Raw genomic sequence first — 26,472 nt, 5'->3', positions numbered from 1 at the left:
CGACTGTTTCTGTAGATCTTAGGAAGCTATTTCTTGATTTAAGTTGTTGACGTGCTGGCTGATACCCAAACAGGGGATGAGCTGGAGATGTCTCTGCCTTGGTCCTTTCACTATTGGCTGCCACTTCCCGGCGGATGTCAGGTGGTGCGATACCGGCTAAGCAGTGTAATTTCTCCAGTGGAGTAGGGCGCAGACACCCCGTGATAATGCGGCATGTCTCATTAAGAGCCACATCCACTGTTTTAGCGTGGTGAGATGTGTTCCACACTGGGCATGCATACTCAGCAGCAGAGTAGCATAGCGCAAGGGCAGATGTCTTCACTGTGTCTGGTTGTGATCCCCAGGTTGTGCCAGTCAGCTTTCGTATGATATTGTTTCTGGCATCCACTTTTTGCTTGATGTTCAGGCAGTGCTTCTTGTAGGTCAGAGCACGGTCCAGAGTGACTCCCAGGTATTTGGGTGCACTGCAATGCTCCAGTGGGATTCCTTCCCACGAAATGATCCTCAGAGCTCGGGATGCTTGTCTGTTCTTGAGATGAAAGGCACATGTCTGTGTTTTAGATGGGTTGGGGATCAGCTGGTTTTCCCTGTAATAGGCAGTAAGAGCATCTTGTGCTTCGGAGAGCTTCTGTTCTACCATCTCAAAGCTCCCTGCTTGAGTGGTGATGGCACGATCATCAGCATAGATGAAACTCTCTGTCTCTTCTGGCAGTGGCTGGTCATTTGTGTAGATGTTGAACATGGATGGAGCGAGCACGCTCCCCTGAGGCAGGCCGTTCTTCTGTTTCCGCCATCTGCTTCTCTGGCCCTGGAACTCAACAAAAAAGCTCCTGTTTTGTAGCAGGTTTCCTATGAAGCGGGTGAGACGGTAATATTATTAGTAATATTACATGTAATATAGATATATAATTATAATATCATATTATTACTATATTGCATTACATTATAATATTATAAATATTATATGTATATACGATATATTATATTATTAGCACAGGAGACACACATACAATTTTAGGGGATTGGGGAAATTAGTTTTAGTGGGTGTATATAAGTCTTGCATTGGAAAATAAGAATTTTGGGAGTTGGAGGGGACCCCAAGGGACATCCAGTCCAACCCTCTCTTGCAAAGCAGGAGGCAGAATTACTATTATATTATTACCCATTAATATTATGATTAGACTCATAGAGTTGGAAGGGCCTCTCTCCAAAGGCCATCCAGTCCAACCCTCTTTTGCAAGGACACCATCAGATCCCTCCCAACAGATGGCCACTCAGCCTCTGCACCATAACAATAAAAAGCAAAGGAATGCCCTCCTCAAGTCCTTAAAGCAGGCATGGGCCAATTTGGGGGATTCCTTCAGGTTTTTTGGACTTCAACAGATGAGGGTGAAAAGGGAAAAGCCTGAGACTGTGAGGAATTCTGGGAGTTGAAGTCCCAAACGCGCCCCTAGCGGCCACTGGAGGTGGTGCCGCGGGAGAGGACAGCGCGTGTGCGCCTGCGCAAGAAGGAAGCCGCCTCGCCTCGCTTTTTTCACTGAGGGCGTTCTGCGCCTGCGCGAACAAGGAAGCAAGCCCGCCTTTTCTGTGCCTCTGCGCGGATAGGAAGGAGCCTCGCCCTTAACCGAAGGGACGCCAAAGCGGCGTTCTGCGCTTGCGCGGGGAGGAAGGCACCCCGCCCTCGCCTTTTTCATTCTGCGCTTGCGCAGGGGGAAAAGTCCCGTCCTTAACCCAAGGAGCGCATTCTGCGCCTGCGCGAGGAGGAAAGAAACTCCGCCCTTAAGCGCAAGAGAGCGTCGTGCGCCTGCGCAGAGAGGAAGAAGCCCCGCCCCCGCGTTGGAAAGAAAGCGAGAGGGCGGCATTTTGCGCTTGCGCAGAAAGAAAGCCGCCTTATCTCTTAACTGACGGAGTGTTCTGCGCCTGCGCGGGGAGGAAAGCTTCCCCATACTTAAGCTAAGGAAGGCGTTCTGCGCCTGCGCGGGGGAAAAAAGAGCCCTGCCCTCGCCTTGGAAAAAAAGCGGCATTTTGCGCCTGCGCAGAAAGAAAGCCGCCCCACTCTTCTAACTGACGGAGCGTTCTGCGCCTGCGCGGGAAGGAAAGCCTCCCTAACTGTAAGCGAAGGAAGGCGTTTTGCGCCTGCGCGGGGGAGAAAAAAGAGCCCCGCCCTCGCCTTTTTCTTTTAACTGACGGAGCGCGAGGACGGAGTTCTGCGCCTGCGCGAGGAGCAAAGAGCCCGGCCCTGAGACCAAGGAGCGCGTTCTGCGCCTGCGCGGGTGGGGAAAGAACCCCGCCTTTGCCTTTTCGTTTCACTAAAGGAGCGTTCTGCGCCTGCGCGGGGAGGAAAGATTTCCTCTACTCTTCCTTAGGCCAAAGGGGGGCGCAGAGGGAAGAAACCCCGCCCCCAATTTGGAAGACGAGCGCGAGGGCGGAGTTCTGCGCCTGCGCGGGAAGGAAAGATTTCTCCTTTGAACCAAAGGGGGGCGCAGAGGGAAGAAACCCCGCCCCCGCTTTGGAAGAAGAGCGCGAGGGCGGAGTTCTGCGCCTGCGCGGGGAGGAAAGCTTCCCCATCCTTAAGCGAAGGAGGGCGTTCTGCGCCTGCGCGGGGAGTTAAGCTTTCTCCTTTGAGCCAAAGGGGGGCGCAAGAGGGAAGAAACCCCGCCCCCGCTTTGGAAGAAGAGCGCGAGGGCGGAGTTCTGCGCCTGCGCGGGGAGGAAAGATTTCTCCCTTGAGCCAAAGGGGGGCGCAGAGGGCGGAGTTCTGCGCCTGCGCGGGGAGCAACGAGCCCGGCCTTGAGGCGAAATTGCGCGTAGTGCGCCTGCGCGGGGAGGGATAGGCCCCGCCCCCTTCCCTTCCCCTCAGTCCTTCTTCTGCCGCCCTCGCGCCCGCCCGGCCTGAGTCCCGCTCCCGCCGCGCCCTGAGGAGGAGCTCCCGAGCCCGGCTCCTGAGGCAGAGGCAGGCCGAGAAGGAAGGAAACAAGGCAGGCAGGAGCGCCCTCCTCTCGTCTCCTCTCCTCCGCGTGCCTCTTGGCTTGACTTCCGCCGGGCAGGCCTCCCTCGCCTTTCCCTCAGCGCGGGCCATGAGCGGCTGGAGCTGCTACATCGACAGCCTGATGGCGGACGACACGTGCCAGGACGCGGCCATCGTGGGATACAAGGAGGCGCCCTCCGTCTGGGCCTCCGCCCCCGGAAAGACCTTCGCCTCCATCACGGTAAGTACCCCAAAAACCCCTCAGGCCTCGCGGACTACAACTCCCATCATTCCTAGCGGCCTCAGGCCCTTTCCTTCCCCCCCCACAGCCGGGACTACAACTCCCATCATTCCTAGCGGCCTCAGGCCCCTTCCTTTTCCCCCACAGCCGCTTAAGCGGCTGTGGGGGGAAAAGGAAAGGGCCTGAGGCCGCTAGGAATGATAGGAGTTGTAGTCCCGGCTGTGGGGGGGAAAAGAAAAGGGCCTGAGGCCGCTAGGAATGATGGGAGTTGTAGTCCCACGCGGCTGGAGGGCGCCTCCAAGCAGAAGAGGAAGGAAGTGGCTCTGAGGCGAAGAAAGAGACCGTTAGGAGGGTCAGGAATGTGACCCGGAAGTAGCCCCCCCTCTCCTTCCTTACTTCCTTCCTTGCCACACCCCAAAGGTCACAACCCCCCCCCTTTTTTTTTTGAAAATTTAGGGCCAAGGAAGGAAAGAATAAGAATAGCAACCAAACAAACCAAAACAACACATAAATAACGTCAATTCGAACTTAATTGAAAAGATCAGTTAGAAAAAAATAAAATATATATTTTTAGGGGGGGTCTTTGGACCAAGGAAGAAATAATAATAATAATAATAATAATAATACCAATAATAATAGATACTATTACTCACCGCAAAGTGAGCAACCATAAATAGGAACTTAGCTGAAAAGAGCGGCCAGAAAAAATATTAAATATATTTTTAGGGGGGGGATCTTTGGGCCAAGGAAGAAAAAATAATACCAATAATAGTAGTTACTATTACTCATGCCAAAGTGAGCAAACAAACCAAAACAATACAGAAATAACATCCATTCGAACTTAGCTGAAATCCATTTAAATGTAACTGAAAAGAGAGGTCAGAAAAAAATTAAAATATATATATTTGGGAGGGGGGGGGTCTTTGGGCCAAGGATGAAAAATAATAATAATACCAATAATAATAGTTACTATTACTCAGACCAAAGTGAGCAAACAAACAAAAACAATATATAAATAACATCCATATGAACTTAACTGAAAAAAGCGGTCTTTGGGCCAAGGAAGAAAAAATAATACCAATAATGCCAGTAATAATAGTTACTATTATTACAAACAAACCAAAGCAATACATAAATAATATCCATTAGAACTTAACTGAAAAGAGTGGTCAGAAAAAAATAAATTATGTTTGGGGTTTGGGCCAAGGAAGAAAAGAATACGGTTAATAACAATAGTTACTATTGGGCCAAAGTGAGCAACCAAACAAACCAAAACAATACATAAATAACATCCATAGGAAGGGTGACCAAAAAAATAAATAAATTCAAAACATCAATATAGACTTAATTTAAAAGGGCGGCCAAAAAAATTCAAAACATAAATAACATCCATATAAAGTTAAGAAAGGAAAGAATAGGGATAATAAGAAGAATAGTTACTATTACTCACGCCAAAGTGAGCAACCAAACAAATCAAAACATAAATAACATTAATAGGAGGGGCGACCAAAAAAAATAAATTCAAAACATAAATAACATCCATATACACTTTATTTTAAAAGGCAGCCAAAAAAATATAAAAAACACAACTAATATCCATATAAACTTAAGGAAGGAAAGAATAGGGATTATATATATATATATATATATATATATAATATTGTATATTACAAGTAATATTACTAATAATATTACAATATAATTGTATAGTACAATATAGTGATGTATAGCGCTGATATTGTACTGTGCTAATGGTATAATGTATTGTGTGTGTGTGTATATATATATATATATATATATATCTTGTAAGCCGCTCTGAGCCCCCTTCGGAGCGAGAAGGACAGCATATAAATGCTGCAAATAAAATAAATAAATATTACTAACGCCATTGTCGGCAACAAAACACATCCAAACAACACATAGATAACATCCATAGGAATTTAACATAGAAGAACGACCAAAAAAATTATAAAAACACATAAATAACATCTATATAAACTTAATGAAGTTAACTTAAAAGGGCGGCCAATTTTTTTTTCAAAACAACACATAAATAATATCAATATACACTTAATTTAAAAGGGCAGCCAAAAGAAATCATAATTTTCCCCCTATTCAAATCACATCAGAAGGATCTCGAGAAATTATACTAAAAGTACAGAATGGGGAGTGATGTCATGGAAAGGAATGAGGAAACAAGAAGCCCCTCCTCTTTCAAGGGACCGAAAAGGGGGGGGTCCTGGCTCCCCCCCCCACGAAGGCCTTCTTGCCCCCTCCCCCCCTCCCCAAAGTGCCACGTCATACTTCCTTTCCTGTTTGGGAGGGGAGAGTTCCTTGGAGGCGAAGAGAAAGGACATTCACCCCCTCCCCCCCCCAAAAAACCGGAAATCCCCCTCCCACTTGCTGTTTCCGCCGCAGAAGGGGATTGTGGGCCTTGCTCTCTCTCCCCCCCCCCACAACTCCCCAAAAAGGCATTTCTGCCAGAATGGCGCCCTCCTCTCCTTAAAGGGGAAGGACTACAACACCCAGCATCCCCTCCAAGAAGCCTGTCTCTAGTTCCTTTTTGAAGGGGGGGGGGGTCTTATTCTTCCCTCCTCCAAAAGATCTTTGGTGCATCGAAAGGGTCCAAAGATGGGGTGGGGCTGCTTCTGCTTTGGGGAGAGGAGGGGGGGGGGGGCTTGGCATGCCTTTACTCAAGGAGAGCTCACATCTTAGGAAGCCCTTCTTTCTTTCATTCCTGCCCAGGCTTTGTGGTTTTTGCCCCCCCCCCTAATTCTCCAGGATCTAGGCGGGGTCAGTGGAGGGAAGAGAAGCACATTCCGCTTACCCCCCCCCCCCACTTCCTCCTTTTTATGTGGCGGCAAAAGCGGCGGGAGGGGAAGGAACAAGGGAAGGAAGGAACGAAAGGAAAAAAAGGAAGAGGAGAAGAGAGCAAAGAGGAGGGAAAAGGAGGGAGGGAACAAGGGGAGGAAGGAATGAAGAGACGGAAGAGAGGAAGGGGGAAAAAAAGGAAAGAAAAGGGGAAAGAGGGAAATAAAGAAAGGAACAAGGAAGGGATGGAAAGAAGGATTAAGGAAAGAATAAGGGAAGGAAGGAGAGAAAAGAAGGCAGGGGGAAAAGGAAGGGAAAGAGAAAAAGGAAGGGAAAAGGGAAAAAGAAGGAAATAAAAAGGGAAAGAGGTAAAGAAAGAAAGGAACAAGGAAGGAAAGGAAAGAAGGATGAAGGAAAGAAAGGGAAGGAAGGAAAGAGAGAAAAGAAGGTGGAGGGAAAAGGAAGGGAAAGAAAGAGAAGAGAAGAGAAAAAGGAAGAGAAAAGGGAAAGAGGAAAAGAAAGAAAGGAACAAGGAAGGAAAGGAAAGAAGGATGAAGGAAAGAAGAAGGAAAAAGGGAAGGAGAGAAAAAGTGGAGGGAAAATGAAGGGAAAGAAAGAAAAGAGAGGGACAGAGAGAAAGAAAAGGAAGGGAAAGGGGACAGGGAAGGAAGAGATGGAAGGAAAGAGAAAGGGCAAAGGGAAAGATGAAAAGGATCAGGAAGGAAGAAAAGCATAAGGAAGGGTAGGAAGAGAAGGAAGGAAAGCAAGAAAAGGAGAAAGGGAAGGAGAGAAAAGGCAGGGAAAGAAGAAAAGGAAGGAATGAAAAAAAGAAAGGAGAGGAAGGGGAAAGGGATAAGGAAGGAAAAGAAGGGAAAGGGGAAGGAGAGAAAAGGCAGAGGGAAAGAAAAAAGGAAGGGAAAAAGAACAGGAAGGAAGGGAAAAGGGAAGGAAGGAGAGAAAGGAAAAGAAAGGAAGGAGTGAAGGAAAGAGGAAGGAAGGGGAGAAGAGAAGAAAGAGTAAGGAGGGAGCGAAGGAATGGAGAAGGAACAAGGGAAGGAAAGAAAGGAAAACTGAAATAGAAGGAAAGGGGGGAGTTTAGGCAATGCCTCCCCCCCCCCAAGACAAAAGCCCTGGCCGAAAGAAGGAAAAGAAAAAGAAAAGAGCGTGTCTTCGCCTTCTTGTGCAACACCCCCAGCTTCCTCCACAAATTGTGCAACTCTTCCTCTTTGAGAGCAGCAGGAACCCCCTCCTTCCTTTTTTTTTTTTGGCTACTTAAAGGGGGGTTGGCTAGTATTTTTCCATTCCCTCTCCCCCCCTTTTTTTTTTCCAGGCGGGATGTCTGGCCCTTTTCTGGCTGGCAACGGGCCCCACCCTGGACACAAACACGGCCAACCGGGCTGGGCCCGGTTGCTGGGAGGGGCCGTGGCACCCACCCTATGAGCCATATATGGCTCATGAGTGGGGGGGGGGGTCAGTCCTGGGCCACACCCGGGATCCTCATTATTATGAATCGTGCATTTATATCTTGCTTTGATCTCTCTTTGGATATAAAACTAAGAATGAGGAAACTTGGGTCCTGCAGATGTTTTGGACTTCAACTCCCACAATTCCTGGCCTCGGGCCCTTTCCTTTTCCCCCTCAGCCGCTTAAGCGGCTGAGGGGGAAAAGGAAGGGGCCCGAGGCCAGGAATTGTGGGAGTTGAAGTCCAAAACATCTCCAGGGGCCAAATTTGCCAATGCCAGATCCAAAAGGAAGTAGCTTTTGTTTTCCTGAACATAAGGAGACTTGGTGAAGGTTCATTGGGAGATAAAAGGGGGGAGAGGCTGGAGTTCCCTATTATTTCCATTGGCACAATGCTCCCCCCCCCCTCATTTTTTTCCCTTCTGGGTTAATATTCAACTCCAAGGAGGAGGAGAAGTCCTCCTGGGCAGCTGACTTGTTCCTCTGTCCCGGTGCCAGGGGGAAATAAACCATATTATGGCCACTCCCTGCTGCGTCCAAGCGGTCAGGGGGCTTCCAAACACCCCAAAGAGGGCTCGAAGAGGCTACTTGGATTTGTGCATTTGCATTGCAATGTGGCGTTGAGTCATGCCACATTGCAATACCAAGATTGCATTGAATCCGTCCTTTGGGGAGATAGAGCGGAATATAAATAAAGTTTTATTATTTATTATTATTATCAAATACTAGCCGTCCCCTGCCACGCGTTGCTGTGGCCCACGTGGGGGTTCTGTGTGAGAGATTTGGCCCAATTCTATCGTCGGTGTGGTTCAGAATGCTCTGTGATTGTAGATGATCTGCCCTGAGTCCCTTGGGAGAGATAGAGCGCAATATAAAGAAAGATTTATTATTATTTATTATTATTTTTGAATACTAGCCGTCCCTTGCTACGCATTGCTGTGGCCCACATGGGAGTTCTGTGTAGGAGGTTTGGCCCAATTCTGTCGTTGGTGGCGTTCAGAATGCTCTGTGATTGTAAGTGAACTATAAATCCCAACAACTAGAAAGAAAAAGAAGGGAAAAAGAACAGGAAGGGATGAAAAAGGGAAGGAAGGAGAGAAAGAGGAAAAGAAAGGAAGGGCAAAGGAACAAGGGAAGAAAGGAAGGAGTGAAGGAGGCTGGAGTTCCCTATTATTTCCATTGGCACAATGCTCCCCCCCCCATTTTTTTTCCTTCCTACAACTCCCAAATGTCAAGATTCTATTTTCCCCAAACTCCACCAGCGTTCACATTTGAGCATATTGAGTATTCGTGTAGAGTTTGGTCCAAATCCATCCTATAAACCCCAGCAACTACAACTCCCAAATGTGAAGTCAATTTCCCCCAAAGTCCACCAGTGTTCACATTTGGGCATATTGAGTATTTGTGTAGAGTTTGGTCCAGATCCATCATTGTTTGAGTCCACAGTGATCTCTGGATGTAGGTGAACTACAACTCCAAAACCAAAGGACACTGCCCACCAAACCCTTCCAGTAATTTCTGTGGGTCATGGGAGAACTATGTGCCAAGTTTGGTTCAGTTCCATCGTTGGTGGGGTTCAGAATGCTCTTTGATTGTAGTTGAACTATAAATCCCAGCAACTACAACTCCCAAATATGAAGTCTATTTCCCCCAAACTCCACCAGTGTTCACATTTGCGCATATTGAGTATTCGTGTAGAGTTTGGTCCAGAGCCATCATTGTTTGAGTCCACAGTGATCTCTGGATGTAGGTGAACTACAACTCCAAAACCAGAGGACACTGCCCACCAAACCCTTCCAGTATTTTCTGTTGGTCGTGGGAGAACTGTGTGCCAAGTTTGGTTCAATTCAATCGTTGGTGGGGTTCAGAATGCTCTGTGATTGTAGGTGAACTATAAATCCCAGCAACTACAACTCCCAAATGTGAAGTCTATTTCCCCCAAACTCCACCAGCGTTCACATTTGAGCATATTGAGTATTCGTGCAGAGTTTGATCCAGATCCATCATTGTTTGGGTCTACAGTGATCTCTGGATGTAGGTGAACTACAACTCCAAAACCTAAGGACACTGCCCACCAAATCCTTCCAGTATTTTCTGTTGGTCATGGGAGAACTGTGTGGCAAGTTTGGCTCAATTCCATCGTTGGTGGGGTTCAGAATGCTCTTTGATTTTAGGTGAACTATAAATCCCAGCAACTACAACTCCCAAATGACTCAATTTTTTTTGAGTGAAGGACATACATTGGGTTGTTAGGTGCCTTGTGTCCAAATTTGGTGTCAATTTGTCTAGTGGTTTTGAGTTCTGTTAATCCCACAAACGAACATTACATTTTTATTTATATAGATGATAATAATAATGTTGTAAATAATAATAATAATAATAATAATAATAATAATAATAATAAATACAGCCAAAACTATAAACCCTTTGAGTCTCCTTTGGGTTGAGATAGAGCAAGGTAGAAATAACAGTAAAATAATATATATTTTGGGGGTTGTAAAGGTGGGGGGAGAATGGCAGGATCCCCTTAATGCTTTTCCCTTTGGCAGAGACATTTGGGGAGGCTTCTCCTTCTCTCTTGGGGGTCCCTGGAGAGACCCCATCCCACCCAGTTTGCTTTTCCGTTCCTTTCCACATCATTATTATATCCACCGCTATTATTGGCGGCAATCTGCACCATGTACACCATGCCTCCCCCCCCCCCTAAAACAAAACCCTCAAAAAAGTTGCCTGAAACTGGGATTTTAGTACAATTTAGGGGTGCTGGGAGCCCAGAGGAGTCCTTTGGGATCTTTAAGGAAAGCCCCCAGAACAGTAAGGCCAGCTTATCACCTTCCAACAAAGGATTCCCCCAGCTTATCAAGGCCAGCTTATCACCTTCCAACAAAGGATTTCCCCAGACAGGAAGCAGCCAAGCTTTGAAACTGCAAGGCTTTTCAATGCTAATCACAGTGATCAATTGCAGCAAACAGACTATTTATTTACAGTATTTATATACCGCCTTCCCCCACGCTGGACATTATTCCACAGATATATTAACCCCACTTGCTTAGTTTCCAACAAACCTCACAACCTCTAAGGATGACTGTGATAAATTTGGGTGAAATGTCAGGAGAGAATGCTTCTGGAACATGGGCGTACAGCTTGGAAAACTCACAGCAACCCCCACCCTTTGCTAGGGTCTGGGATGCCTCCAATTCCATGCTGAGATTGCAATTAATAATATTAGTGGATTGTTGTGTTTTCCAGGCTGTGGGAACATGTTCCAGAAGCATTCTCTCCTGATGTTTTGCCACATCTATGGCAGGCACCCTCAGAGGTGGTGGAGTCTGCCATAGATGTGGGTGAAACGTCAGCAGTGAATGTTTCTGGGACATGTATTGTCGAAGGCTTTCATGGCCGGAATCACTGGATTGTTGTAGGTTTCTCGGGCTGTCTGGCCATGTTCTAGAAGCATTCTCTCCTGACGTTTCTCCCGCATCTACGGCAGGCACCCTCAGAAGTTGTGAGGTCTGCCATAGATGTGGGCAAACTGTCAGGAGAGAATGCTTCTGGGATATGTATTGTCGAAGGCTTTCATGGCCGGAATCACTAGGTTGATGTAGGTTTCTTGGGCTGTCTGACCGTGTTCTAGAAGCATTCTCTCCTGATGTTTCCCCCACATCTACAGCAGGCACCCTCAGAAGTTGTGAGGTTTGCCATAGATGTGGGCAAACTATCAAGAGAGAATGCTTCTGGGATATGTATTGTTGAAGGCTTTCACAGCTGGAGTCACTAGGTTGCTGTAGGTTTATTGGGCTGTCTAACCATGTTCTAGAAGCATTCTCTCCTGACGTTTCGCCTGCATCTATGTCAGGCATTCTCAGAGGTTTTGTGATGCAGACAAAATGTCAGGAGAGAATGCTTCTAGAACATCACTATACAGCCCGAAAAAACTACAACTACTTCTGGAACATAGCCAGACAGCCCACAAAACTTAAAAAGAACCCAGTGATATTCTGGCCACGAAACCCTTCGACAATACAACAATATTAGCTGTTATTATTAGCTGTTACCATCGCCAAGAGTGAATGTGTTGATGCGGTGCAATAAAGGGGGGGGGGCTCCAGAGTTGCAAAGGGACCTGAAGAGCAGCTCCAAGCCATGTGGGGCCTGATCTCCCTGGATTCCCTTTTATGGCTCAAATCTTGGAAGGGTTTAAGAGGTCTGCCTCCATAGGCGCAGGTGAAACGTCAGGAGAGAATGCTTCTGCAACATGACCAGACAGGCCGGAAAACACACAACAACCCAGTGATATTCCAGCCATGAAACCCTTTGATGTTAATACAATAATATTAGCCATTATTATTAGCTGTTACCATTGCCAAGAGTGAGTGTGTGTATATATGTGGTGCAATAAAGGGGGGCTTCAGAGTTGCAAAGGGACCTGAAGAGCGGCTACAAGCCATGTGGGGCCCGATCTCCCTGGATTCCCTTTTATGGCTCAAATCTGGAAGGGTGGATCCCGCGCTCCCGGGGACTTTCCCCGGCCATGCGCCTGCTCTGCGAGACCCTTTTGGGAGATGGCGGTGGGACATAAACAAAGTTATTATTATTTATTTATTATTTTGCATGTCCCCCTTTCACCCCTTCCCATGCATACCCACCCCATTGGGCTCATTTGCCCCCTTCTGCCCCACATTTTGGGCCGCACCCCAAAGGCCTTTCTTGCCCTTGTATTTCCAGAGGGAGACGTGGCAGCAGAGCAGCGTGTCCCACCTTTCCCAAACAATGCAGGCGGCAACAACAAGGGAGTGGGCGGCAAGCAGGCAGGCGGGCAGCAGTAGCCCTGGCCACAGCAAAGCCAGACCAGAGGGGCCTCTCGGTCAAGCTGCCCGCCCGCGGGACACTCATTATTGCCCGCCCCCTTCCCCACCCTTCCTTCCTCCCTCCTTCCTTTTAGGGAGGAAAAATGCTCCAAAGCTTGGCCGGAGAAGGAGATCTCGCTGCCACTCCCTCCAGCCCTTGTGTTTTTGCAAAAGGGAACTTCAGGCTAACTCTTGGGGAAGGGCTGTACATCTTAAGATATAAGGGGGGGGGGGGGCTCTTTCCAGTAGCCCATGGCTTCCAGTGTGTCTTAAGATCGGGGAGGGGGCCTCTTTCCAAAACTATTAGGGCAGGCATCCTCAAACTGCGGCCCTCCAGCTGTTTGGGCCTCCAACTCCCAGAATTCCTGACCATTGAACAAGCTGGCTAGGGCTTCTGGGAGTTGGAGGCCAAAACAGCTGGAGGGCCACAGTTTGAGGATGCCTGTATTAGGGCTTCCACTTGGGTTCTGGGGTCTTTCCAAAGCAGTCAACAGCATGCACTTGGGTTCCCCCTCCTCTTAAGGAGGACAGGGTCTCAAGGTTTGGGGAGGGGGTTATGCGGGATAATAGGCAATGAGGCAAAAATGTCCTTACTAATAATATAATATATTGTGTATACATATAATTTAAATATTATAATGTAATGCAATATAATACTAGTAATAATATTGAAGAATAGGAGCCCATGGCTTTCAATGTGTCTTACGATTGGGGAGGGGGCCTCTTTCCGAAATGGTTAGAGCCTGCACATGGGTTCCCGGGTCTTTCCAAAGCAGTCAACAGCTTGCACTTTGGTTCCCCCTCCTCTAAAGGAGGACAGGGTCTCAAGGTTTGGGGAGGGGGTTATGCAGGATAATAGGCAATGAGGCAAAAATGTCCCTACTAATATAACAGTTCCATAGCTTTCGTTGCCCACGGACAACTCGGTTTTCCACTGTTTCATCACATTTTCGGTGAACTTTCTAATATTTTCACAAACTCCGATGACATCTAGACATTTGATAATTGGATAATCCAATTCAACAGCCAGCAGTGTCTACTGTGGACTCATCTTGTTGTGTTTCAAATAGTAATAATAATAATATTATAATAATAATTTGTTTTCTCTAGAATTACTGACAGTGGGATCAGTGCAATAATGAACAGTAGTGGTGACAGTGAGTCGCCCTGGAAAATTCCTCTCTTGATGTTAACAGTTCCAACTCAGTTTTCCATCGTTTCATCGCATTTTCGGTGAACTTTCTAATATTTTCACAAACTCCGATGACATCTAGACATTTGATAATCCAATTCAACAGCCAGCAGAGTGTCTACTGTGGACTTATCTTGTTGTGTTCCTAATAATAATGATGATGATGATGATAATGAACTCTTCCCTGGAGAGGGGTGGGCATGATTTCCTTCCCTCTCCTCCCTCTGCAGACTCAGTTTCCTCTTTCTAATATTTTCACAAACTCGGATGACATCTAGACATTTGATAATCCATTGGATAATCCAATTCAACAGCCGGCAGAGTGTCTACTGTGGACTCATCTTGTTGTGTTTCTAATAATAATAATAATAATAATTTGTTTTCTGTAGAATTACTGACAGTGGGATCAGTGCAATAATGAATACCAGTGGTGACAGTGAGTCGCCCTGGAAAATTCCTCTCTTGATGTTAACAGTTTCATAGCTTCCGTTGCCCACGAACAACTCAGTTTTCCACTGTTTCATCGCATTTTCGGTGAACTTTCTAATATTTTCACAAACTCCGATGACATCTAGACATTTGATAATCCATTGGATAATCCAATTCAACAGCCAGCAGAGCATCTACTGTGGACTCATTTTTCTTTATTTCAAATAATAATAATTATGATGATGAGATGATGATGAATTCTTCCCTGGCAAGGGGCGGGCATGATTTCCTTCCCTCCCCTCCCTCTGCAGACTCAGTTTCCTCTTTCTAACATTTTCACAAACTCGGATGACATCTAGACATTTGATAATCCATTGGACAATCCAATTCAACAGCCAGCGGAGTGTCTACTGTGGACTCATCTTGTTGTGTTTCTAATAATAATAATAATAATAATAAATTCTTCCCTGGCGAGGGGTGGGCATGGTTTCCTTCCCTCTCCTCCCTCTGCAGACTCAGTTTCCTCTTTCTAACATTTTCACAAACTCCGATGACATCTAGACATTTGATAATCCAATTCAATAGCCAGCATAGTATCTACTGTGGACTCATCTTGTGTTTCTAATAATAATAATAATAATAATAATAATAATAATAATAATAATAAATTCTTCCCTGGCAAGGGGCGGGCATGGAAAATAATAATAATAATAATAATAATAATAATAATAATAGTAATAATAATGCATTCTTCCCTGGCGAGGGGCGGACATGGTTTCCTTCCCTCTCCTCCCTCTGCAGACTCAGTTTCCTTTTTGTGTGAAGAAGGCATGGGAGGGGGCTTGTCCTTCCTTGGACCCCCCCTCCCCATTTTTGGCAAATGGATGGAGAGGTGGGGAAGGGTAAGGGGGTCTTTGCATCTTGCCCTGCCCCCTAAAAGCCCCCTTTGAAGGCTCCCTTTGCTTGCAGCCCTTCCTGCCACCCTGACCACTGCGTACAATGGACAATCTTCTCACTGGGTGTTTTGGACTTCAACTCCCACCATTCCTAAGAGCTTCAGGCCCTTTCCTTTTCACCCTCAGCCGCTTAAGCGGCTGAGGGTGAAAAGGAAGGGGCCTGAAGCTCTTAGGAATGGTGGGAGTTGAAGTCCAAAACACCCAGAGGTCCCACGTTGGCTCAAGCCTGGTCTCTGGAGAAACAACTGTGTTGCAGTGCGGTCCTATTGGGAAAATATGGGATATTCAAAGAGTCCCCCTTTTGCCTCTGACACCAGAGAATGCATTGGTGGGGGGTGCTTTGGAGCTTGGCTTGGTTTGTTGACGTTTGCCAATTGCCCCCCAAACTCAAGCCCCTCCTCTTCCTGCCCCCTCTTTATTATTGTTGTCGTTGTTCGTCTTTGCAGCCGGCGGAGGTGAACACTCTGGTGGGGAAGGACCGGAGCAGCCTCTTTGTGAACGGCCTGACGCTGGGGGGCCAGAAGTGCTCCGTCATCCGGGACAGCCTCCACACGGACGGGGAGTGCACCATGGACCTCCGGACAAAGAGCACCGGCGGGGCCCCTACCTTCAACATCACAGCCGCCATGACCAACAAGAGTGAGTAGTCGTCGGCACCTCCACCACCAACCCAATGCGACATACGGGGTGGGGGTCCGAGCCCTCGCTGTGCCTCGAGGGCCATTTCCCTCTTCAAAACCCCTGCAATTTGGGCTCAAGGAGGGCAGGGCAATGGGTGCAAGGTGCTTCCAATTTACAAGGCCAGTATACATAGGATATCAATTGAGAAGGCTTGTTATGCAGTTTCCAACAAAACCCCTCAACCACTGGGGATGCCTGCCATAGATGTAGGCAAAATATCAGGAGAGCATGCTACGGGAGCATGGTCAGACAGCCCAAAAAGCGCACAGCAACCCAAAGCTTGTTATGCTTTGTCGAAGGCTTTCACGGCCAGAATCTCTGGGTTGCTGTGAGGTTTCCAGGCTGTATGCCCACATTCCAGAAGCATTCTCTCCTGACGTTTCACCCACATCGATGGCAAGCATCCTGAGATCCTCAAAAACACTGAGGATGCCTGCCATGGATAAAATCTCCCAACCTCTGAGGATGCCTGTCGTAGATGCAGGCGAAACGTCAGGAAAGAATGCTTCTGGAACATTGGACAGACAGTCCGGAAAACTCACAGCAACCCTTGTTATGCTTTGTTGGCATTGGGTTGTTGTGAGTTTTTCAGGCTGTATGGACATGTTCCAGAAAGGAAAATTGGGTTTATATATCTGTGGAATGATGTCCAGGGTGGGAGAAAGAACTCTTGTCTGTTGGAGGGAGGGGGGTGAATGTTTCCATTGGCCACCTTGGTTAGCCTAGCAGTTTCAATGCCTGGCTGTTTCCTGCTTTGGTTAGCCTTTAATGGCCTAGCAGTTTCAATGCCTGGCTGCTTCCTGCCTTGGTTAGCCTTTAATGGCCTAGCAGTTTCAATGCCTGGCTGCTTCCTGCCTTGGTTAGCCTTTAATGGCCTAGCAGTTTCAATGCCTGGCTGCTTCCTGCCTTGGTTAGCCTTTAATGGCCTAGCAGTTTCAATGCCTGGCTGCTTCCTGCCTGGCAGAATCCTTTGTTGGCAGTAATGTTTGCCAATCTTTTATGCTGTAAACCGCCCAGAGTCCCCTTGGGGAGATGGGGGGACGGGACAAAAACAAAGTATTATTATTATTATTATTATTATTATTATTATTATTATTAGTGTCTTATCTTTTATTTTTATTATTATTATTTACTTCATTTATATACCACTTTTCTCAGCCCTCGGGCGACTCAAAGCGGTTAACAATAGCAAAAATTCAATGCTTAACATGATAAAAACAGTTAAAAAACTATTAAAATAATAACGTAATGAACAGTTATACATCAATATAACGTCTCATTAGTGTCTCAAGTAATGATGTTGCATCCTGCTTCGAGCCACAGGGAGAGGTGGGTCATACATTATTATTATTATTATTATTATTATTATTATTATTATTATGGTCTTATCTCTCATTTTAATGATTTTGCATCCTGCTTCGAGCTGTAGGGAGAGGTGGGTCATACATTATTATTATTATTATGGGGAGAGTGGCTTTGGATCCTTTGTTGGGAGAAAAGTGGGACATAATAATAATAATAATAATATCCATATTTATTTGAATCTAATGCTCACCTTTACTGACACAAAAACACAGTATGTCACAGCAAATGAGATGAATATGCTGAATTTTGTATTATTATTATTATTATTGGTGTTCAGGATGGGAAACAAAATCTTATTTATTTATTTATTTATTTACGGCATTTCTATGCCACCCTCCTCACCCCGAAGGGGACTCAGAGCGGCTTACAAGTTATATGTACATACAATATATTAAATTATTAGCCTAGTACAATATCAGTATATATTACTATATTGCACTATACCATTATATTGTAGTATTATTAGTAATATTACATGTAATGTAAATATAGAATCATAGAATCAAAGAGTTGGAAGAGACCTCCTGGGCAATCCAGTCTAACCCCCTGCCAAGAAGCAGGAATATTGCATTCAAATCACCCCTGACAGATGGCCATCCAGCCTCTGCTTAAAAGCTTCCAAAGAAGGAGCCTCCGCCACACTCCGGGGCAGAGAGTTCCACTGCTGAACGGCTCTCACAGTCAGGAAGTTCTTCCTAATGTTCAGATGGAATCTCCTCTCTTGTAGTTTGAATATATATTATAATATATAATTATAATATTGAATTATTATTATTACTAGTATTATATTGTATTACATTATAATATAAATATTATATGTATATACAATATATTATATTATTAGTAAAGACAGAAATGTGGTGTCCACTTTATACTGGGTGCCCACTTTCCCCACAGCCTGCCCTTCCTCAAGCCCCTTTGTGACCTTTGCGTGACCCCCATTGCCTTCTGTTTTCCCCCAAATGCAGAAGCAATTCTTTTGCTCTTGGGAGCAGGAAAGTCTTAGAATAATATTTTTCTATTCACCAACATGCCAACGTTGAGAATGTTGGGACATGTCCACCAAAGGGGGGGGGGGCTGTGGAGTGGCAAGGCAGCCCCTCTTCCTTTGCCCCTCCCTCCCTCCCCAAACAGACCCCTTTCTTCTTTCTCCCTTTTGCAGCTGTCCTTCCTTCTTTCCCTTCCTTCCATGGGTCTGCATTCCTTGCCCCCTCCCTCCCTGACAGCTGTGGCCAGGGATCCTCTGTCCAGCAGGCCTGGGGGGGGGGGGGAGATGGACAGCTGTGGCCTGGCCCCATCCGGCTGCTGCTGCTTCTGCCCCTTTGAAGGCAGAGAAGGGCCCACTGTCCGTCCCTCCTTCCTTCCTTGGGGCAGCTGCAGGGAGGAGGGCCATAAATCTTGCTCAAGAGGGGACTGACCAATGGGCGTGGGGTGGGGGGGGGTGGCAGGCTTTATGGTGGTGGCCCTCGGGGCAGAGGCCTTTGCCTGCTCAGCCATTGCAATCAATGGGAGGAAGGTTCCAGAGGGAGGGAGGAGGGAGCCCTTGTGACTCAATGCAATTCAAGGGGGGGGAAGGGTTGCGGCCTCCCTCCTTCCTTCCTTTCTTCTCTTTTCTTGCACTTCCTGCCTTGCAAGCCATGGCCCCGCATTGCCTAAGATGCCTCTTCTTCCCCTCCTCCTCCCCCCTTCCTTCCTTCGAACTTTATTCACTCCTTTTTCAGAAGCAAAGAAAAAGACTAAAAGTAGGTTTTCACAGCAAAGGAGATTTGCAAGCAACCAGCCAAAAATATCAATTTGAAAGTGAAATAATTTCAACGGTCATTTCACTACAAAATGTCCCAAAGCTGTCTTTATAATACAGTAAAACTGTTGACATTAATCTGTTTGTCTTTATTTGCTTTTATCATGGTGGGTTGTTGCGTTTTCTGAGCTGTCTGGCCATGTTCCAGAAGCATTCTCTCCTAATGTTTCAACCACATCTATGGCAGGCATCCTCAGAGGTTGAGGGTCTCTTAGAAACGGAGTATATGAGGTTTATATACCTGTGGAATTATAAGTTGCTTACCTGTAACTGTAGTTTCCTATTAGGTGCAGATTCACAGTGACTACGACAGGAAATGATGTCCAGGCTGGGAGAAAGAACTTTTTTCCCAGGCAGCAATCAGCCAGGCCGTGAAGTTGCAGGGCCATTAAATTTATTTATTTACGACATTTATATGCTGCCCTTCTCACCCTGAAGGGGACTCAGAGCGGCTTACAAGATAGATAGATAGATAGATAGATAGATAGATAGATAGATAGATATCTTGCAAACCGCTCTATACACACACACACACACACACACAATTTATACCTGTGGAATGATGTCCAGACTGCTTGAAGTTGCAAGGCCATTAAATTTATTTATTTATTTACGACATTTATATGCCGCCCTTCTCACCCTGAAGGGGACTCAGAGTGGCTTACAAGGTATATATTACATACAGTATATTAAATTATTAGCACAGCACAATATCAGTATTATATATTACTATATTGCACTATACCATTATATTGTAATATTATTAGTAATATTACATGTAATATAAATCTATACTTATAATATCATATTATTACATTGTACTATACCATTATATTGTAATATTATTTGTAATATTATATGTAATATAAATATATAACTATAATATATTATTATTAGTATTATATTGCATTGCAATATTATACATTTAATATTATTTACAATATTTATATGCCACTCTTCTCACCCCGAAGGGGACTCAGAGCAGCTTACAGTGCGCATATATATATATATATATATATATATATATACAATATATTAAATTATTAGCATAGTACAATATCAGTATTATATATTACTATATTGTACTATACCATTATATTGTAATATTATTTGTAATATTATATGTAATATAAATATATAACTATAATATATTATTATTAGTATTATATTGCATTGCAATATTATACATTTAATATTATTTACAATATTTATATGCCACTCTTCTCACCCCGAAGGGGACTCAGAGCAGCTTACAGTGCGCATATATATATATATATATATATATATATATATATATATACACAATATATTAAATTATTAGCATAGTACAATATCAGTATTATATATTACTATATTGTACTATACCATTATATTGTAATATTATTTGTAATATTATATGTAATATAAATATATAACTATAATATATTATTATTAGTATTATATTGTATTGCAATATTATACATTTAATATTATTGACAATATTTATATGCTGCCCTTCTCACCCTGAAGGGGACTCAGAGAGGCTTACAGGATATATATACATACAATATGTTAAATTATTAGCATAGTACTATATCAGTATTAAAAGGTAAAGGTAGTCCCCTGACATTAAGTCCAGTCATGTCTGACTCTGGGGTGTGGTGCTCATCTCCATTTCTAAGCCGAAGAGCCAGCGTTGTCCATGGACACCTCCAAGGTCATGTGGCCAGCATGACCATCATATAATATCAGTATTATATATTACTATATTGTACTACGCCATTATACAGGGTTAGTCAAAATGCATAGGCCAATAAGCCATTCAATTGAATGACTTATTGGCCTATGCATTTTGACTAACCCTGTATTATAATATTATTAGTAATATTGCATGTAATATAATATATATATTTATAATGTATTATTAGTATTATCTTGTATTAAATGCTAATCAGGCTGGCCAATGGGTCTGACCTCACAGCTTCTGAGGATCCCTGCCACAGATGCAGACAAAACATCAGGAGAGAATGCTTCTGGAACATGACCAGATGGCTCGGGGGGAAAAAACACAACAACCCAGTTATTCCAGCCATGAAAGCCTTCAAGATTACATTTTATCATGGTATTTTAATATTATTATCAGGGCAATGCAGAGCTAGACCCACTTTTAATGGCAACTCCAGGCAGAAGCTATATTTATTTATTATTGATTTGCAATATTGATATCCCACCCAACTCTGGATTGACTTGGAATTTTAGTATTAATATCAGGCCAATTTAGAGCTAGGCCCACTTTTAATGGCAATTTCATGCAGACGCTACATTTATTTATTATTGATTTGCCATATTGATCCATATTGATATCCCACCCAACTCTGGATTGACTTGGAATTTTAGTATTAATATCAGGCCAATGCAGAGCTAGGCCCACTTTTAATGGCAATTTCATGCAGAAGCTATATTTATTGATTATTGATTTGCAATATTGATATCCCACCCAACTCTGGATTGACTTGGAATTTTAATATTAATATCAGGCCAATGCAGAACTAGGCCCACTTTCAATGGCAATTTCATGCAGAAACTACATTTATTTATTGTTGATTTGCCATATTGATCCATATTGATATCCCACCCAACTCTGGATTGACTTGGAATTTTAATATTAGTATGGCAAATCAATAATAAATAAATATAGCTTCTCAATGGAGTTGCCACTTTCAATGGCAACTCCAGATCAGAAACTACATTTATTTATTATTGATTTGCCATATTGATCCATATTGATATCCCACCCAACTCTGGATTGACTTGATACGAATATGGGAATCCAGGACTCAGAGCGGTGCCCGTAAAGGCACAATTCGACACCCGTCTCCCTGAATCCCCCGTGGCTTTGCTGTATAGTCAACGTCTTACGTAACTCAATGTAAAACAAGCGCACGAAGCGGAGACATTCCTGCCCCATTGTGTGCCTAACCCACACCTCCACCAACAATGGCAAGCTAAACCCTAAGCACACAGGCACAGAAAAACTCTCCTTCCAACCCCGCAGCACTCGTGGTGCGCTTGGAGGTGGTTAACCCTTCCGCTCCCATTCCTTTGGGGAGGAAATTGTGTCCTGATTTCCCCCAAAAACCAAAGGATGCTTGCAAAGAAACACCAATTCCTTGCAAATAAATAAAATTGTTTAAATCTCACAACATATAATTGCAGAAAGAAAGATTTTTTGGGTTGTACACCCACAAAGATTGCTAGAGGTTAGATCATGCTTGGGCAAACTTGGGTTTTCCAGGTGTTTTGGACTTCAACTCCCACAATTCCTGGCCTCAGGTCCCTTCCTTTTCCCCCTCAGCCGCTTAAGCTGTACACCCACAAAGATTGCTAGAGGTTAGATCATGCTTGGGCAAACTTGGGTTTTCCAGGTGTTTTGGACTTCAACTCCCACAATTCCTGGCCTCAGGTCCTTTCCTTTTCCCCCTCAGCCGCTTAAGCGGCTGAGGGGGAAAAGGAAGGGACCTGAGGCCAGGAATTGTGGGAGTTGAAGTCCAAAACACTTGGAGGGAGGGCCCAAGTTGGCCCAGGCCTGGATCTAGATCAGTGTCGTTCCTAGTTCCATTTCCTTGGCTGGTCCCCATCCTGCCCTTCTCTCTCCCAACGTGGAGTGATGGGAGTCCAAATAGCCTTTGCCTTTTGGGGGAGCAGCGAGGGGTCTGTAGGTGTATTGGTAAGCAAAGACCCCCACCCAAAACTCCAATATATTTGTTGATAACGACGGAAAGAGGTTCGAAATGATTCCGAGAGACCGGCAGCCGGCAGGATCTGAGCCCCTCAAGTGCTGATTCAGTTGTGATAGCTTTTAAACTAATAATAATAATAATAATAATAATAATAATAATAATAATAATAATAGTAAAACAAACTTTATTTCTACCCCGCCACCATCTCCCCGATGGGGACTCGGGGCGGCTTACATGGGGCCAGGCCCAGACAACATAATACAGCAATAAAATCAAAGCATATACAACAAACAGCAACAACATCATTATCAAAACGACATTAAAATAATAATAAAATAATAATAGTAATAATAAAATAAAAATTCCAATAGATACAATCATGATAGAAATGACAATGGGTGGGCCACATATTCCGAATAAAAAACAATTAACAGACTATGATGAGAAAAAATAGGAGCAGGAAGTTTAAATGGAACTCATAAAACACACAGCATTGTGGGGCAGAATATAATACAATATAACACTAGTAATAATAATACAATATTATATATTATAATTATATATTTACATTACATGTAATATTACTAATATTACAATATAATGGTATAGTGCAATATAGTAATACATAATACTGATATTGTACTATGCTAATAATATAATGTTTTGTATGAAAATATATCTTGCAAGCCACTTTGAGTCCTCTTCGGGGTGAGAAGGGCAGCATAGAAATGCCATAAATAAATACATAAATAAAAATAAATAAAGCAGTGGCCTCCCATTTGATCAATAGCAGAATCTGGATCTGGGATATGACAACAACAATAACAACAACAACAACATGAAATCCAGCATATAGATCTCATTAGCTGTGACATACTGTGTTTTTGTGTCAGTAAAATAATAATGATAATAATAATGCATTGTATTGGGAACCCACCTCTCCAAACAGCTGGTGGGGGTCTTTATCCGGTGATAAGAAAAGGAAGGGGACGTAATCTCCCCATTTTGCTTTGCTCATTGCTTGGTCTCTTTCCTGGTCCTTGCAGCAAGATGGGCCCAAGTGGGTTGGTTTGTGCTGCTGCCTGTATTTCATATTGAATGTATTATTATTTAATTGGGTTGCTGTGAGTTTTCCAGGCTGTACGACCATGTTCCAAAAGCATTCTCTCCTCACTCAAGAACAACATTCAAAAACAGGGGAATTCCATACAAGAAACAGTCAGGGCCAGCTAATCCAACTCTCAACAAAGGATCCCCCCAAACAAGGAGCACCCAAGCTTTGAAGCTGCAAGGCTGAAAACATTGGAAGGGCCAGCTAACACCTCCCAACAAAGGATTTCCCTAAGTAGGAAGCAGCCAGGCTTTGAAGCTGTAAGGCTTTGCAATGCTAATCGAGCTGGCCAGTGGCAACATTCATGCTTGCCTCCAGCAGGCAAGAGTTCTTTCTTCCCATTGTGGACATCATTCCACAGATATATAAAGAATAGGTAAAGGTAAAGATTTCCCCTTGACACTAAGTCTACTTATGTCTGGGACTCTGGTGCTTATCTCCATTTCTAAGCCAAAGAGTTGGTGTTGTCCACAGACACCTCCAAGGTCATGTGGCCACAGGCATGACTGCATAGATTGCCGTTACCTTCCCACCGGAGTGGTACCTATTGATCTACTCACACTTGCATGCTTTTGAACTGCTAGGTTGGCAGGAGCTGGGCCTTGATCTACTCACATTTGCATGCTTTTGAACTGCTAGGTTGGCAGAAGCTGGGCCTAACCGCAGGAGCTCATGCTGCTCCCCGGATTCGAACATGTGACCTTTCAGTTGACAAGTTTAGCAGCTCAGTGGTTTAACCCACTGCGCCATCTAATAATACTCTTATTTATTTGTTGTGTCCGGGCAACCAGTCAATTGTATTACATTTCTAACAGAACAAAACAAACAAACAAAATTTTGTTCGTTTAATAATACTCTGAAAATGGGAAGCGCCAGCTAACACCTCCCAACAAAGGATTTCCCTAGGCAGGAAGCAGCCAGGCTTTGCAATGCTAATCAAGGTGATTAATTGCAACCTTCCCACCTCCCTCTTGCAGAGAAGAGTTCTTTCTCCCACCCTCGACATCATTCCACAGATCTATAAACCCCACTTGCCTAGTTTCTAACAGACCCCACAACCTCTGAGGATGCCTGCCATAGATGTGGGTGGAACGTCAGGAGAGAATGCTTCTGGGACATGGCCAGGCAGCCCAGAATCATAGAATCAAAGAGTTGGAAGAGACCTCATGGGCCATCATCCAGTCCAACCCCATTCTGCCAAGAAGCAGGAATATTGCATTCAAATCACCCCTGACAGATGGCCATCCAGCCTCTGTTTCAAAGCTTCCAAAGAAGGAGCCTCCAACACACTCCGGGGCAGAGAGTTCCACTGCTGAACGGCTCTCACAGTCAGGAAGTTCTTCCTCATGTTCAGATGGAAAGCCTTTGACAACATATCCTGGTGTGTCTTTGCATCCCACTGAGTTGTGTCCTCTGTCTTTCCCCCCCCCGAACAGCGATAGTGCTGGTGATGGGCAAGGAGGGCGTCCACGGCGGCTGCGTCAACAAGAAGTGCTACGAGATGGCCAACCACTTGCGGCGGTCACAGTATTGACCGTCCCTCCGGACCCCCCTCGGGCCCCCTCCTCCTCCTCCTCCTCCTCCTCTCTCTTCTCTCTCTCTCTCTTTCTCTCTCTCTGCCTTGACCCTCCTGCGGTACAACTACTGATGATGATGACGATGAAGATGAAGAAGACGGAAGAGGAAGAAGAACAGCAGCGGAAGGAGGAGGGGGGGGCTTCTTGGAAGGCGGCTTCCTGGACCATCGAGGGACCCCCCCTCCCTTCCTCGGCGCCACCGGATCTGCCGCATTGAATATGATTCCAGCTCCTCCCTCCTCTTCCTCTGCCATGTTTGGTTCTAACCCCCCCCCCACTTCCCCCCCCCCCCAATTCTTCCCTTTTTTGCCATTTGTTTTTTCTATCACACAAACACAAGAAAAAAAATCCTTATTATCGCTGCCAAATTTTCTGGTCGTTACAAGGTGTAGTTTTTTTGGTTAAGAAAACTATATTGGATCAAGGAAAAGAAAACCGAATAAAAGAAATCGAGGTTCTAAAAGCGCCGTGCGGACGTCTCTCTGTGGGGGTGGGTGGGTTGGGGTCTCTGTCTGGGGGGGTTTCGCCTTGGAGTTAGAATCCTAGAGTTGGAAGAGACCTCATGGGTCATCCAGTCCAGCCCCATTCTGCCAAGAAGCAGGAAAATGCCATTCAAAGCACTCCTGACAGATGTCCATCCGGCCTCTGTTTCAAAGCTTCCAAAAAAGGAGCCTCCACCACACCCTGAGGCAGAGAGTTCCACTGCTGAACGGCTCTCACAGTCAGGAAGTTCTTCCTCATGTTCAGGTGGAATCTCCTTGTTGTGGTTCCTCTCCACCAGGCTTCCCTATCACTTTGGGGAGGGGGCACCCCCAAAAAGAAAGCCCACTTTCCAGCCCCATTTTGCAGGAGGTCAGATCCCAGGAAGAAGGAAACCAAAGGCCAAACTTGGGGAGGGGGCACACCCCGAAAAGCAAGCCCTCTTTCCTGCCCCATTTTGCAGGTAATCACAACCCAGGAAGAGGGAAACCAAAGGCCACAACTTGCGCAAGGTGTGTTCAGTGGTGTGTTTGGGCCTTGTTTTCCCATTGAAGTATCCTATGGATTGGGTTGTTGTAGGTTTTTTCGGGCTATATGGCCATGTTCTAGAGGCATTCTCTCCTGACGTTTCGCCTGCATCTATGGCCCCTTCCTTTTCCCCCTCAGCCGCTTAAGCTAGCTAATAATTTAGTGATAGACCTAAAAGATGCCTACCTTCATATCTCAACAAATAGATATAACGCTTAAGCGGCTGAGGATGCTTGCCATAGATGCAGGCGAAACGTCAGGAGAGAATGCTTCCTAGAACATGGCCATATAGCCCCAAAAAACCTA

The 26,472-nt window shown here is 44.9% G+C and overlaps 1 protein-coding gene across 1 annotated transcript; it reads left to right on the top strand.

Annotated features, from left to right (window-relative positions):
- The first annotated feature begins 2,856 nt into the window (after window positions 1–2,856).
- Window positions 2,857–25,621, top strand: PFN1 (profilin 1). The gene is made up of 3 exons (XM_060779789.2): window positions 2,857–3,208; window positions 15,351–15,543; window positions 25,018–25,621. The coding sequence occupies exons 1-3, from the start codon at window positions 3,077–3,079 to the stop codon at window positions 25,113–25,115; spliced, it is 423 nt and encodes a 140-aa protein (XP_060635772.1). The 5' UTR covers window positions 2,857–3,076; the 3' UTR covers window positions 25,116–25,621.
- The last annotated feature ends 851 nt before the right edge of the window (window positions 25,622–26,472 follow it).

The sequence above is a fragment of the Anolis sagrei genome, chromosome 6 (assembly GCF_037176765.1).
Source record: "Anolis sagrei isolate rAnoSag1 chromosome 6, rAnoSag1.mat, whole genome shotgun sequence".
NCBI classification, from domain to species: Eukaryota; Metazoa; Chordata; class Lepidosauria; order Squamata; family Dactyloidae; genus Anolis; species Anolis sagrei.
Note: the sequence above shows the minus strand (reverse complement) of the source record. Positions and strands in the feature narration are given on the sequence as shown.